The 16,312-nt window shown below is 43.6% G+C and overlaps 1 protein-coding gene and 1 long non-coding RNA gene across 10 annotated transcripts in view; one reads left to right on the forward strand and one right to left on the reverse strand.

Moving 5' to 3' along the window:
• LOC134969157 (uncharacterized) overlaps positions 1–6,077 on the reverse strand; it is a 66,911-nt gene extending 60,834 nt beyond the window's left edge. Inside the window, exon 1 of the long non-coding RNA XR_010189416.1 lies at positions 5,937–6,077. This is a non-coding gene — a long non-coding RNA (uncharacterized LOC134969157). The remainder of the gene's footprint in view (positions 1–5,936) is intronic.
• Positions 1–16,312, forward strand: part of MARK2 (microtubule affinity regulating kinase 2) — a 385,864-nt gene that overhangs the window by 40,172 nt on the left and 329,380 nt on the right. For 5 of the 9 annotated variants that reach the window (XM_063944910.1, XM_063944913.1, XM_063944915.1 and 2 more), the window contains exon 1: positions 6,165–6,343. The exons of the other annotated variants lie outside the window; for them this stretch is intronic. In XM_063944910.1, coding sequence (XP_063800980.1) covers positions 6,272–6,343 — 72 coding nt within the window. In that variant the 5' untranslated portion in view covers positions 6,165–6,271. Of the gene's footprint in view, positions 1–6,164; positions 6,344–16,312 lie in introns of those variants that run through there. 9 annotated transcript variants of the gene reach the window in all.

Below are 16,312 nucleotides of genomic sequence, written 5' to 3' on the forward strand. Positions count from 1 at the left end.
ATGTGACTTCCAGTAGGGCCACACGTTACATGATTGAGGCTATGGAAAATGTTTTACATATTTCTGATAATACCAGTACCACTAAAAAGGGTATTATGTTGGGTGAGAAAAAACTGCCTGTAGTTTTTCCTGCATCTGAGGAATTAAATGAAGTGTGTGATGATGCGTGGGTTTCCCCCGATAAAAACTGTTAATTCCTAAAAAGTTATTAGCATCATACCCCTTCCCGCCAGAGGATAGGGCACGTTGGGAAACACCCCCTAGGGTGGATAAAGCGCTCACACGCTTGTCTAAACAGGTGGCACTACCGTCCCCGGATACGGCCGCCCTTAAGGAACCTGCTGACAGAAAGCAGGAAAATATCCTAAAAATGTATATACACTCACACGGGTGTGATACTGCGACCAGCAATCGCCTCAGCCTGGATGTGCAGTGCTGGGGTGGCTTGGTCGGATTCCCTGACTGACAATATTGATACCCTAGATAGGGACAGTATATTACTGACTATAGAGCATTTAAAAGATGCATTTCTATATATGCGTGATGCACAGAGGGATATTTGCCGACTGGCATCAAGAGTAAGTGAGCTGTCCATTTCTGCCAGAAGAGGGTTATGGACAAGACAGTGGTCAGGTGATGCTGATTCCAAAAGGCATATGGAAGTATCGCCTTATATAAGGGAGGAGTTATTTGGGGTAGGTCTAACAGACCTGGTGGCCACGGCAACGGCTGGGAAATCCACATTTTTACCCCAGGTAGCCTCTCAACATAAGAAGACGCCGTATTATCAGGCGCAGTCCTTTAGGGCCCCATAAGGGCAAGCGGGCAAAAGACTCCTCATTTCTGCCCCGTGGCAGAGGGAGAGGAAAAAGGCTGCAGCAGAAGCCATTCACAAGCTGTATTCCCAGCAGGTGATAATCAAGGTACCCCTCCTACAACAGGGAAAGGGGTATTATTCCACGCTGTTTGTGGTACCGAAGCCGGACGGCTCGGTGAGACTTATTTTAAATCTGAAATCCTTGAACACTTACATACAAAGGTTCAAATTCAAGATGGAGTCACTCAGAGCGGTGATTGCGAACCTGGAAGAAGGGGATTATATGGTGTCTCTGGACATCAAGGATGCTTATCTCCATGTCCCAATTTAGCCTTCTCACCAAGGGTACCTCAGGTTTGTGGTACAGAACTGTCACTATCAGTTTCAGACGCTGCCGTTTGGTTTGTCCACGGCACCCCGGGTCTTTACCAAAGTAATGGCCGAAATGATGATACTCCTTCGAAGGAAGGGAGTTTTAGTTATCCCTTACTTGGACGATCTCCTGATAAGGGCAAGATCCAGGGAACAGTTGGTAGTCGGGGTAGCACTATCTCAAGTAGTGTTGCGGCAGCACGGTTGGATTCTCAATATTCCAAAATCGCAGCTGATCCCGACGACACGTCTTCTATTCCTAGGGATGATCCTGGACACAGTCCAGAAAAAGGTGTTTCTCCCGGAGGAGAAAGCCAGGGAGTTATCCGAACTAGTCAGAAACCTCCTAAAACCAGGCCAAGTGTCAGTGCATCAGTGCACAAGGGTCCTGGGAAAAATGGTGGCTTCCTACGAAGCAATTCCATTCGGCAGATTCCACGCAAGAACTTTCCAGTGGGACCTGCTGGACAAATGGTCCGGATCGCATCTTCAGATGCATCAGCGGATAACCCTGTCACCAAAGACAAGGGTGTCTCTCCTGTGGTGGTTGCAGAGTGCTCATCTTCTAGAGGGCTGCAGATTCGGCATTCAGGACTGGGTCCTGGTGACCACGGATGCCAGCCTGCGAGGCTGGGGAGCAGTCACACAGGGAAGAAATTTCCAGGGCTTGTGGTCAAGCCTGGAGACATCACTTCACATAAATATTTTGGAGCTAAGGGCCATTTACAATGCCCTAAGCCAAGCAAGACCTCTGCTTCAAGGTCAGCCGGTGCTGATCCAGTCGGACAACATCACGGCAGTCGCCCACGTAAACAGACAGGGCGGCACAAGAAGCAGGAGGGCAATGGCAGAAGCTGCAAGGATTTTTCGCTGGGCGGAAAATCATGTGATAGCATTGTCAGCAGTGTTCATTCCGGGAGTGGACAACTGGGAAGCAGACTTCCTCAGCAGGCACGACCTCCACCCGGGAGAGTGGGGACTTCACCCAGAAGTCTTCCACATGATTGTAAACCGTTGGGAAAAACCAAAGGTGGACATGATGGCGTCCCGCCTAAACAAAAAATTGGACATGTATTGCGCCAGGTCAAGGGACCCTCAGGCAATAGCTGTGGACGCTCTGGTAACACCGTGGGTGTACCAGTCAGTGTATGTGTTCCCTCCTCTTCCTCTCATACCAAAAGTACTGAGAATTATAAGACGGAGGGGAGTAAGGACTATACTCGTGGCTCCGGATTGGCCAAGAAGGACTTGGTACCCGGAACTTCAAGAGATGCTCACGGAGGACCCGTGGCCTCTACCTCTAAGAAGGGACCTGCTCCAGCAAGGACCCGGTCTATTCCAAGACTTACCGCGGCTGCGTTTGACGGCAGGGCGGTTGAACGCCGGATCCTGAAGGAAAAAGGCATTCCGGATGAAGTCATCCCTACCCTGATCAAGCCAGGAAGGATGTAACCGCAAAGCATTATCACCGCATTTGGCGAAAATATGTTGCGTGGTGCGAGGCCAGTAAGGCCCCGATGGAGGAATTTCAACTAGGTCGATTCCTGCATTTCCTGTAAACAGGAGTGTCTATGGGCCTAAAATTGGGGTCCATTAAGGTTCAAATTTCGGCCCTGTCAATTTTCTTCCAGAAAGAATTAGCTTCAGTTCCTGAAGTTCAGACGTTTGTAAAAGGGGTACTGCATATACAGCCTCCTTTTGTGCCTCCAGTGGCAGCTTGGGATCTCAATGTAGTTTTGGGGTTCCTAAAGTCACATTGGTTTGAACCACTTGAATCTGTGGAGTTAAAATATCTCACATGGAAAGTGGTCATGTTGTTGGCCCTGGCCTCGGCCAGGCGCGTGTCAGAATTGGCGGGCTTTATCCTGTAAAAGCCCTTATCTGATCTTCCATTCAGACAGGGCGGAATTGAGGACTCGTCCTCATTTTCTCCCTAAGGTGGTTTCAGTGTTTCATCTGAACCAACCTATTGTGGTACCTGCGGCTACTAGTGACTTGGAGGACTCCAAGTTGTTGGACGTAGTCAGGGCCTTGAAAATATGTTTCCAGGACGGCTGGAGTCAGAAAATCTGACTCGCTGTTCATCCTGTATGCACCCAACAAGCTGGGTGCTCCTGCTTCTAAGCAGACTATTGCTCGTTGGATTTGTAATACAATTCAGCTTGCACATTCACAGCCAAAATCTGTAAAAGCCCATTCCACAAGGAAGGTGGGCTCATCTTGGGCGGCTGCCCGAGGGGTCTCGGCTTTACAACTTTGCCGAGCAGCTACTTGGTCAGGGGAAAACACGTTTGCTAAATTCTACAAATTTGATACCCTGGCTGAGGAGGACCTGGAGTTCTCTCATTCGGTGCTGCAGAGTCATCCGCACTCTCCCGCCCGTTTGGGAGCTTTGGTATAATCCCCATGGTCCTTACGGAGTTCCCAGCATCCACTAGAACGTCAGAGAAAATAAGAATTTACTTACCGATAATTCTATTTCTCGTAGTCCGTAGTGGATGCTGGGCGCCCATCCCAAGTGCGGATTGTCTGCAATACTTGTACATAGTTATTGTTAACTAAATCGGGTTATTGTTGTGAGCCATCTATCCAGAGGCTCCTCTGTTATCATGCTGTTAACTGGGTTCAGATCACAAGTTGTACGGTGTGATTGGTGTGGCTGGTATGAGTCTTACCCGGGATTCATAAATCCTTCCTTATTGTGTACGCTCGTCCGGGCACAGTATCCTAACTGAGGCTTGGAGGAGGGTCATAGGGGGAGGAGCCAGTGCACACCAGGTAGTCCTAAAGCTTTACTTTTGTGCCCAGTCTCCTGCGGAGCCGCTATTCCCCATGGTCCTTACGGAGTTCCCAGCATCCACTACGGACTACGAGAAATAGAATTATCGGTAAGTAAATTCTTATTTTATTATGTGAATCTGGCTTTTTCAATTATTTTATGTGAAAGTGTCTTTTTCAATGGATCTGGCTTTAAATTTTTTTTTATTTTATGTCGTTCTGGCTTTTTTTAATGTATTTTATACCAGGGGCGTGGTCTAGCAGGCACAAGGCCACATTCCATTTTTGCATGCGCGGCTTCGGCTCGATGACGGCTCTTTGACGTACCTAACCAGGTTTACTGGCTCTTTGTTCTTTGTCACTGACTGGTTGGCCGCCCCTGCCCTAAATGATTCACTTGTAGCAATGGGAAAACAACAGATTATTGGTAAATATTATATTGAAAGACACACACAATTTGAGTTAATATTTGGTAAATCAGATATTTTTAACAAAAATGATCATATGGCTAATGGTGTGTACACACTGCATGATATATCTATAGATTGTAAGCTTGCGAGCAGTGCCTTCCTACCTCTGACTGTTTGTTATTACCCAGTTTTGTTATATCATTGTTATTTCCAATTGTAAAGCGCAACGGAATTTGCTGCGCTATGTAAGAAACTGTTAATAAATAAATAATAATATATCGGCCATTCAGTTAAACGGCCGATATATCGCTGGTCTGTCAGCCAGTGTACCAATGATATGTCTGTGAATGCCGCCGTTTGCAGCGATATCGCGTTGGCCCTGCAGCGCAGCCGATGGGCGATATATCTAAAGATATATTTGCACATCGTGCTGTGTGTACGGGTGGCCAGCTGACCGCCCATTCACATGCTGCACAAGCCGACGGTGATTGACAGCGCAACTGGGCAGGCGCATGTAAATGCCCGCCCAGTGTGTGACATCAGTCACGACGGATTGGACAGTGTGTATGCACAGCACGCTACCTAATGCACCTCTAGGTACTGTATATCTGCAGATATATCTCTTACGTCTGTACCCAGCATTAGTCTTGATTTTCTCTCCATTGATCCTGTTACTGGTGTACTTTGTGACATTACATCTCAATCAAGAAGGATATTTTACCAGACAATTGTGTTGCTGTGGTTATTGAGAGAACTGGTTTCTCTTGTAATGTTTTGCTCTGCTTGGGGGCAGGGAACTTTCATTGTAACATTCTTTAGGACAAGCTGAGGGAGGGACAGGAATATAGCTCAGCCAGTGTCTTCCAGCAAACCTTTCATTATGGTTAAATAATCTTGAGGATAGACTTACCTATTGCATGTGTTCTCAGACTAAATCAATAAATGTCATGTTGTTTTACGAGGAGGCTATCATCTTTAACTTTTAAAGGTGATCGCACATGAACAAAGTTTATAAGATGAGCATTTAACAAATATTCTCTTCCTTAATAATTGTATTCTTCTCTGAAAAGTTAGCTTCCAGAAGTTTTCAGAATATATGTGTGTGTAAAAATTAATATACGGTAACTCTTGGCACAAAAAAAAAATGGTGTGTGTTGGGCACTATACAAAGAATGTAATCATTCACACCACTACTTTTGCTATTAGAAAAGTAGTCTTATTTTTTTTCTCCTACCTACTGGAATACTTTCCAAATATGTGTAATGGTGTGCAGCACTTAGGACAACAAATTGCATATATGGTAACCCTCTCTTCCAATATGTTTGCCCTATAATGGAAGTGTATATGGTTTGCTAAGTGCATCTAGCTGTGTGGGAATTATTTGTAGGAACAGAATAGTAAATGAGGAGAACTGCCATACCCATTTCCCTCCCTATTTATTATTTGCTCTGTTGCACAAGAAGAAGCAACAGTGAGAGAAGGCAAAGCCTCAGTGTCTTCTATAGGAAGAGGAGGAGCAGAGCTTGCTTGGCTGAGGGGGTTGGGAAAGGAAGAATTACCTTTCTCTCACTCTGTAGCAGGCTGTGTTCGCGAGAACTGCATCATCTCAGCTGCTGTACACTCCTTGCAAATGCCATGATGTCAGCTTCTGTCTCACCAGCTTTACCTGCCCTAGTGAGGAGGGGACAGGTCAGGTTCTCCTCCCTTGTTGCGTGATACTTCAGGGTGGTAACTTCCTGCTTTTTAGTTTAGTAAAGAGGAGAACGTGAGCAAGCAAACTAGGTGTACCTTCCCCCTGCCAGTACTGACGGATTAAAGGGAAAAAAAAAAAAAAAAGGCAATCTGGCTAGAACCTTTTTTTATCTACATGAGAGGGACTCTTCATTGAAAAACCATGTTAGAGGATATAGCAGCAAAGCGTCGTGACCATCCTGACTCCTGTACGAACTCCCTGCTTTCTCATGAGGTCTGTAACAGGTTTTCCTTTAATCTAGCCTTTCTGTTCCATAGAATCCTGCTTTAAACTACCAGTTCAGTTTTTAAGCCTATCAAAAGTGTATCTCGTCTTTCCTTGAATGTTAATGTTTTATTGTGTTTGTACCTATCTGTTTTTATAGCTATCTATCTCATATATATATATATATATATATATATATATATATATATATATATATATATATATATTCACAATTTTTGACAGATGTAATAACCTGCACTTGTAACTTAACTTTTCATGTGTGTTGCTATTGGAATGAAATATGGAAATATTGTGGAAACAAGTGTCCGCTACAGTATGCTTGTCCTGAAATACAAGTGTCATGGAGATGCGATATATGTGGATCTTTGTGTTTATACCTGCAGACTTAAATGCTTTAGTTACTGATTTATGACATCAGGAGGTCAATTCAATAAGAGGCGATGTACTTTCCCCTGTAAGTGTAGCTATATGCTGCACTTACAGTAGCGCTGGACACTATGCTGCACTTATAGTACCACCAGACAAGAATCGACGAGTCCAGTGAAAGTTTGGCCCGCAAGGAGGGTGAGCTCGGCTGCCGTTGCCGGCATTTATACGCCATTACAATAGCAACTCTCCACTAATTAAATGGACCTCTTCATGCCTGATTATAGACCTATTTAATAAGTTCTTGATATTATGCTCTATAAGCCATAATAAAGCTGGTACACTTGTATTTCATTTTTTATTGTTCTCCTTGTATAGTATTAATTGATTTTATAATTTAATTGAGCTAAAATATCGTTCTCTGGGTCAAATCAAGTTCTGCTGTAAGTCCATGGGAGCAACTCAAATGTTTTTGCACCCGATCTCCCGTCTAAAGTGGCGGGAGATCGGGGGGTTGCACTATTCAGTTGGGGTTTTTTTCTCTCGCATTGAACGAGAAGTGCTGTATGGGCACCCAAACTGGTTGGCTAGCATGAGGGGCGTCGAACAGAAATTACTCTGCTGATGGCACAGTCTGGCGTCTGGCACTGACAGCTGACAGAACAAACAATTGAATCCCCTCCATATGTATTGAATGGAATTTGGAGGGGATCTCAAGTGTTACATAGAAACATAGAATCTGACGGCAGATAAGAACCACTTGGCCCATGTAGTTGGGTAGGGGTGTAGTATATTATGCCGGCTGCCGGGATCCCGACCGCCAGCATGCTGGCAGCTGGGCGAACGCAAATGAGCCCCTTGCGGGCACGGTGGTGCATGCTATTTATTCTCCCTCCAGGGGGGTCGTGGACCTCCAAGAGGGAAAATAGTTGTCTGTATGCCGGGTGTCGGGATTCCGGCGTCTGTATACTAAGCACCGGGATCCCAACACACAGCATACTGAATACCACTTGTTCATAGGGGTTAATTCAATTGAAAGCGAATTGAATAACGCCGGCAAGGAGGTCCCAGCGATTTTCAGTTCGGCGTGCTGCTTTGTTGGAGAATGCCTGTAACGGCACCTTAAACAGGGTGTTTAGGTGCGATAACAGACGTTCTCCAACATACTGTAAGTGCCACGCCGCAGTGCTGTTTGCGCTACACTGGGGCACAAATCAGCATTGCAGCACTAGTTGCAGCATATCCAAACGATATGGATTTTGAACATAGGGTTTAATAATCTGTTAAAAATACGCATGATTAATCCAATTAGTGATACTTTGAAGTGCTCTGCTCCACTTTACTATATGTTGAAACTTTGAAAGTGTTTAGTGTGATTGTTCGGTTATATAGTCTGTTGATTTTTGGAAGGAGGAATTAGTGGAAATTTAATAAACCACTTCTAGAAAAGTACAAAAAGCTATTTCATTATGATTTTACAGTCCTCTGAAATGACAGATTTTTGAGTTATTGTATTCAGACAGGACCCTGCATTCATATTGTTATGAAGTACTATAGCACAAGCTATTTCCGCCTTCTACCTTGAAACAGGTCCTTGTTTAGTCAGCAATTGTGGGTGTGTCTTTTTTTTTTTTTTCTTTTTCTTAATAGAACAATTGTACAACCGCTTTATCTGTTTACCTTTCCTGCTTAGCTTCCAGTGGCTATCCTTTGATGTATATGTCAAGACATTCTTCTTACTCATCATACTTTGAGAAGGCAATTGTACTAAACACCTGCTGGGTTATTATATTATATACGATAAGGAATGATATTTAATAAACTGTGTTCTTACACAATATTTACTGTTTGTAAGTTCCAAATGTGTGCCTACATTATTTTGACATTATGATTTTTAATTTAATTTACTTAATTTGAGACTCTTCTTCTTAAGGGGGGTACTCGCGGAGCGATATTCTAAGCAATCTGACTAGATTGCTGAGAATTTGAGCATTATTGCTCCGTGTGTACCCCCTACAGCGATAGCTGCGCATCGCTATCGCTGGTGCTAGATTGGCCGGCATGCAGGCCAATCTAGCGGGTCGCTCACTTCACCCGCTGGGTGAAATGAGCGGCTCCCCCCGCACGCCCAGCACAGATCGCGCTGTGCTGAGCGGCGGGAGAGATGTGTGCTGAGCGGTTCGCTCAGCACACATCTCCTCGTCATCGGGCCGTGAGTACTGGCCTTTATGTATCAGTACAGTAGAGTTTGTACTGGACGTTTTAGACATCCCTGTGGTCTCCTTGTTAATAATTTGATTACTGTTTTCTGGTTTTTAAACTTCTATGACCAACGGCTTTATGGCATCATGACTACTAAAGCATCCTTTGACATGGTTATAAGCTGCATATAGGAGTTTGCAGGGCTACTTTAATAAAGTGTGTATATACTACCCTACCTTTTGTAAAGAGAAAGAGTTCACTAATATTTGTATTGTGCGAAACGTGCTCAGCCACACTTACTATTAACTGGCACATATTGAGAAGTCAAAATGTCTAAAGGCCAGTACTCACGGCCCGATGCGGGAGAGATGTGTGCTGAGCGAACCGCTCAGCACACATCTCTCCCGGCGCTCAGCACAGCGCGATGTGTGCTGAGCGTGCGGGGGGAGACGGGGGCGCTCATTTCACCCAGCTGGTGAAGTGAGCAACCTGCTAGATTGGCCTGCATGCAGGCCAATCTAGCACCAGCGATAGTGATGTGCGGGGCTGCGCATCGCTATCGCTGTTAGGGCTACACACGGAGCGATCTTGCTGAAAATCTAAGCAATCTAGTCAGATTGCTTAGATTATCGCTCCGTGTGTACCCCCCTTAACAGCCACAACCGCTCATTCATCAACAGTAGACCACCCAAACCAACAGAACAGGACCGTTGAACGCTGCAGCATGTAAAAATCACCCGTCTTCAGTTGCAAGACTACCTAACGAGTTTTTAACTGCCTCTGGAACTAATGCCCGCTCAGGATCTGTTAACCATGCATTTTATGATTTGGGTTTCGGTCCTGTCTACATAAGCTTCAGATCACCATTTGAAATGGCAAACTTAGGCTGGAGCAGTGTAAAGCACAACGCTACTGGACTCTGTAGCAATGACAATATGTTCTCTGTAGTGGCAAATAATACTTCACCATCTGGCAGTGGACAGATTAAGTTAGTTTTGGCAGGTGCCAGAAAAACGCTTCCTGTCCAAATGTATACTACCAACAGTAATGTGTGGTGGAGGAGTATCAATTATCTGGGGATCTTTTACGTTGTTTGGCTCTGTCCTCTCATTCCAGTGGAGGAAAATCGCTGCAACATACAGTGATAGTCTGTAGAACTGTGTGTTTCTTGCTTAGTGGTAACCGTTCATGGAAGACACTTTCCAGTTTTAACAAGAATGTCATGTCCATTTTGCAAGTTCCAAAAAGTGGCTTGCTGAGTTTGGTGTGGGAAAAACTTGCTGACCCGCACAGAACCAATTTTTTTTCTATCTCTGCCACCACTAGATGGCACCTGACAGCAGCAATGCAATTGTTATGCTGTTCAGGCGCCCAGGAGCCACTGAGGACACATTTTTTCCCTCACAGCCTCCTGAGGTGCGAGAACAGTAGTTTGGACGCCCAAAGCAGAACCTTGGATGGGTATAGCCAGGCGCCCAATGGAGTCTCCTTACATGCGCAAACAGCTGCTGGCGTCAGCATTTCTGTTTTCAGCCCCCAGTTCTGGCAAACAGAAATGTACAAAAAGGGACCCCCCCCAACTCTCATCCCTTTAGACAAGAGATCGGGCACCATAAACAATTTGCCCCAAGTTTTAATGCTTTAATGGAGGCGCAGAAGGTTAGTGTGTAATCCAACATATAACTGGCTCCTGAATAATGACCCTGGCTTCTCTGTTTTAGTGTAACCTGTGTTTTGCAGTTACGCAATGGAGGTTTTTTTTTTGTTACACAAAATATAAGCTTTTATCTAATGACCAATGAGTTATAGGAACTGTTGCGATATTGGCAATTTAAACTTAAACACCAACCTCGTTTTATTGCTTTACATATAAAGGTTAAATCGTAGGAATCATGCAAGACCTGCAGCTCGCAAATTATTACATAAGCACGATAACGCCCAGTATATAGAACATGTAATGTAGTGTTCATTCTAGCACTATTCAGTGAGGAGGGCATATTTTAATTTTGAAGGGCAAGATTTTAGATGTGATGTATCACTACAACTGCTATAGCGGTACATCCTGTGTAAAATGTTGCCCTTTAGAATTATAGTTCTCACTAATTAGGTGCATGATGATAGAATGAACACTGTTATGTATGCACTTTATAAGGACCTTTGGGCAAGGCATGTAATGTTAAAGGTACAGCACTTAAACTTTAGTGTTCCTTTTAATGAAGGAAGGAAGTAAAAAAAAAAAAAACTAAAAGGAATACTTTGCTAACCAAACTTGGCATTATGCTGTCCACTAATTTATCCCATTCATCAAGCACTGCTTCTGTGATCAAGGTGGTCGGGTGTGATATGCTTGACCGGTGGTCAGCATACCGTCGCCGGGATCCCGGCAGCGGAATCCCGGCGTGGGGCGAGTGCAGCAAGCCCCTTGCGGGCTCGCTGCGGTTGCCACGTGTTCTACTCCCACTCTAAGTGTCGTGGACACCCACGAGTGTGAATAGTTCGTGTTGGTCGGCATGTCGACAGTCGGCATTGTGAGCGATCTGGATGTAGGGGGAGGTTATGTGACCGTCGGTCTTGTGACTGCCGGTCACATGACTACATCCCAAGGTGGTCCTGCAATATTATGTCAACTTGCTTCAGTCCACTTGAGGCATAAGACACATTGGCATGAAAGACGCCAGCAGCAATTTTTAGATCAGCCAGAATCCCATCAACGTTTGACCATGTTGCCCAATATGGTATACATGTGTGTGACTAGCTATACAACAGGTCTCTGCCAGGCCTCTGTTAAGTGCTCCTGCTGCTCCTTTCCACCTCCTAATATGCTGTTCCATATAGCCTGTACATCATCCCTATATTAGGGGGGGGAATTAATTTATCTGCTGTAAATTGCGGTGGGTAAAAAAGGGAGGTAGCCTCAGTCTTTAATGCCTGCTGTGGCAGTCATATTTGAGCTTGCTCCTATGGAGGCGACACATGCGAAAAGTCGACTGTTTAGCGGCCAAACAGTAGTGTTTGCGCCTATTAGTTTTTACAAATGTTTAGCTGCTGTAATTAAAAAAAACAAAAAAAATAAAAAAAACACCCAAAACAATCAAATTGCAAAAATGGGTGCCCATTAGTTATTGCCCCTTAAAAACAAATTAATTCCTCCCACAGAATAAGTGAATTGTTAATGGATTCGTGTATTAACTGGGCCACGGCACAATCCTTCTTTTTTTTTTTTTTCTCTGTCCAGAGGTGTAAGTCCCCTGATAAGTGATGCTGACAGGGTCTAATTGATTGCCCACCATGGTTGGATCCATAGAGCAAGGTCAGGAGCTAGCCTTTCAAAGTCTCAGGAGTAAATGTACTAAGGTGGGAGGTTTTTCTTTTTTAGAACTGGTGATGTTGCTCATTGCAACCAATCACATTCTACATAACGTTTATCTAGCTGCTTCTAGAAGATATTAGAATCTGGTTACTATGGGCAACATCAATAGGTTTTTTTAAACTCCCATGTTAGTAAATTTATCCCTCAATCTGCTTTAAGCAGCTTTAAACCTTTTCAGTGTCAGTGGTTTCAGGAAAAAGCTAACTAGCAAAGCTTCAGCAGTATGCACAATTTCGACATGCGTCATTTTAGGCATAATTCCCGGGAACACTGGCTACTTTCATTGTTATCTTAGTGTATGGATTTCTTGTTTCCTAGATTAATAACTAAAGAATATACCGGAGTCAAGTCAAGAATACCGGAGTCAAGTCAACGTTTCATTTATTTCAATACATGTCCTGACGAAATTTATTGAACTAAATGAAATGTTGACTTAACTCCGGTCTCGCTAAGCTGACTGAGGACCTTGCTGAGACATTGTAACTGTACTGGACCTGTGAGTGCCGCTTCACCTCTTCTCCCTCTAAATCTATCTATCTACAGGTTGAGTATCCCATATCCAAATATTCCGAAATAAGGATTTTTTTTTTGAGTGAGATAGTACTCAAACAAAGTTCTTAAAAAATATTGTACTAACTGACTTTCAGGCTGTGTGTATAAGGTGTATATGACACATAAATGCATTCTGTGCTTAGACTTAGGTCCCATCGCCATCATATCTCATTATGATATGCGATTATTCCAAAATACAGAAAAATCCGATATCCAAAATACTTCTGGTCCCAAGCATTTTAGATAAGGGATACTCAACCTGTATATATAATAATCAAAATCTGAACAGATGGGTAAGTTCTGACCTCATCATTGCCACATGAAATACAATGGGCGGTATCCTATTAGCTGCGAAAACTATGCAATTTTCCAACTAAACGTTTTTGCTGCGATTGCCTGTAAAAGGCTGCGTAAAAAGCTTTTGCCAAAATGCCCACTCCCATTTTTTTTTTTTTTTTTTTTTTTTTTAACTATTCCAAAGTTGCGAAAACAGGATGCGCACGAAAATTCTTGGCCTCAAAACTAATGAATATTGTAGGTGAAGATGGGGAAATCAGCTGGTACACAGAAAATTTACATACAAACACAGGAAAACAGTATAGAACTGTATTAAAGATATTAATAAAACTATTTTGGGGACTAAAATTGGGACAAATACTGCTTATATTCGTTTTTATAAAATGTTAAAATATTTTTATAAAAAAGCAATCTTTTTGAGCAAAATAAATGCTCTCGTTAAATTAGGGGTACATGAAAATTAGAATAAGAATATATTTGGATAATTTTATGGCACTTTAAAAAAAACAAAAAACCTCCCACCTGCAAGCCTAAAAACACTTAACACGCTCATAATGCACCCAATATTACTATCCCATGTGTTGATCTCCAATTTCCATCACGTTACATTTTTTCTCTCCCAAAAAATGACTTGTCATTATTGTCCAATTAAAAATAATTAAAAACTACTAGCTGCCTAATTAGTCATTCAGAGGGGAGTCCCAGGGTTTCTGAACCAAATCCCCACATTTTTACTCAAAATCAGATTTGCAATAAATTGGATACCTTGTTTATGCAGTCGCAATAAAAACGAGGCACCACGTTTTCATGGCTAATAGGAAAGTCCAGATTAAAGCCTACATGCAAATATAAAAACAAATTATAATCCTGCATTCCGTTGTTGCTCTGATAGGGGCCCATTGCTTTATACGCATTTAAGTAGACAAGATTTGACGCGAATAGTGGTTAATCCCGTCTAAAGTCCTGGTAAGGGCGCCCAATCTCCTGACTGGGTGCCTAAACTACTGTCTTTGCACCAATTTGTTCTTGCACCTCAGGAGACTGCGAGAAGAAATGTCACATCCGTGGCTATCGGTCATCTAAACAGAGCAACAGTTAAATGACTCCGTTTTGCGCTCCCTACTGGAAGCCGCAGGGGAAAACAATTTAATCGCCCCTATGGGCACGTTTTAATTCAAAGACAGTTGAATAGTGCCGGGAATTAGCTCCCGGGGCTATTAAATGCAGCGCCGCCCTGTGACACCGGACAACGGGATTTCTTCTCGCACCCCTGGAGAGGTGCGAACAGAAATCCAACAAAAGTGGCGGCGCTGTGCTGCTTTCTGCACTTAGCGCAGTGGAAACAGCGTTGCGCCGGGCACTTAAGTCGGAGAATGCCAGTTCTGCCAACAATATACCCTGTTTAGTCCAGTTACGGTCATTCTCCGACTTACCATTGCGTTATATTGAATAGCCCTGCGAGCTATTTCACGGCACAGTGATCTTTGAATTGAATCGTGCCCTTTGTATGCTAAAGAATTTTAAATTTTCCTTTTTAGTAGCGTTTTGAAATTTTAAATCAAACTTTGTTTTTGAAAACTAATAACCCAAGAGAAAATGGTGGTATTTTGCTCTTTAACTAGAACACTAGAAAAATATGAAACTAAAGGTTGCAGTAAACACAGACACACACACACACACACACACACACACACACACACACACACACACACACACACACACACACACACACACACACACACACACACACACACACACACACACAGACACACACACAGACAGACAGAGACAGACACTGTACACCATGGGTCTTCAACCTGCGGCCCTCCAGCTGCTGTGGAACTACACATCCCAGCATGCCCTGCCTCAGTTTTACCCTACCTTAATAGCAAAACTATGGCAGGGCATGCTGGGATGTGTAGTTTCACAGCAGCTGGAGGGCCATAGGTTGAAGACGCACGCTGTACACGATTAGCTGAGAATGGCGTAGGAAATATTTTCATATAAACGGGAATTTGTTGCTGTAAGCAGGCAGTAGCAGCAGATATAAATAATTGGTCATTTAAGCCCGTGTGATGGGTAGGGTATAATTGATTTACTATCATAGGTTAGTATTTAACCGTTAAGTGAATTTTTAGCGGGATGTGTTGCAGGTCACATTAGAAACTGTAGCTTGAGGAAACTTGTGAAGTGTTCTCCGCTCCAACCTCTGTGTGCGGTACCCCATATGAGTAGGGCTTTGTATTACATTTGCAGAGTTCAAATTGTTTTCTTTTTTTTTTGTCTTATGCTTGCTGCAATTCTTTGTACCTTTTTTGTTTCTTTGTTATTCTGTGTAGGAACAACCATATGGATGCGTTTGGCATCCCAGCGGTCGTGACTGAAGCCGGGATATCATATTACACCCCAACTATACATCCCATGAGTTCTCTACGCAAGCATGCGTAGCTTTGTAAATATTTATTAATATGCATGTAAATTTATAGGTGGTTCTCCCTTGTCATGGATAGCTGAATTTTGTTGCAATTTTCAATACATTTGTTGTTTTACAACTGCTCTTGACGTTTTACTGAAAGCAGGATGTGGGTTTTTTCTTTTTGTTTCAATTCTTCCTCCTTCCTTTCTGGTTTATTTAAGTGACAGTACAGTGAAAGATACAGTATCCTATATAATAAAGGACTAACACTGCTCCTCACCTCTATGGAGGGAGGCATTCATTTTTCCGGCTGTCGGGATCCCGGCGGTCAGGATACAGATGCCGGAATCTCGACACCTAGTGAAATACCGCCGGTCGGAATTCCCACTTGGGTGCTGCTCCACGCCATCACCTGAGGGAGAATATAACCCTGTGGTGACCAACAGGGCCTGAAGCGCGGTGAGCGCAGAAAAAACGCGAGGGGACACACTGCGCTCGCCGCGGGATGACGGCTGTCGGGATCTTGTCAGCCGAGATATCATACTGAATCCATGGGGAGGGGGGCGTAAAGCATTTTGCACACCGGCGACCGCTAGATGGCGCCTGACAGAGCAATTCAAATCTTGCTCCGTTTGGCCACGCACAGCTGTTCCGTCATTTTGATGGGCTAGTAACTAGTAATTTATGATTGTACTTGTTGTGAAGCGCACGTCATTCTTGTATAATCATTTTTTATTCAAAACTGTCACTTCTT

The sequence above is a fragment of the Pseudophryne corroboree genome, chromosome 11 (assembly GCF_028390025.1).
Source record: "Pseudophryne corroboree isolate aPseCor3 chromosome 11, aPseCor3.hap2, whole genome shotgun sequence".
Lineage (NCBI taxonomy): Eukaryota > Metazoa > Chordata > Amphibia > Anura > Myobatrachidae > Pseudophryne > Pseudophryne corroboree.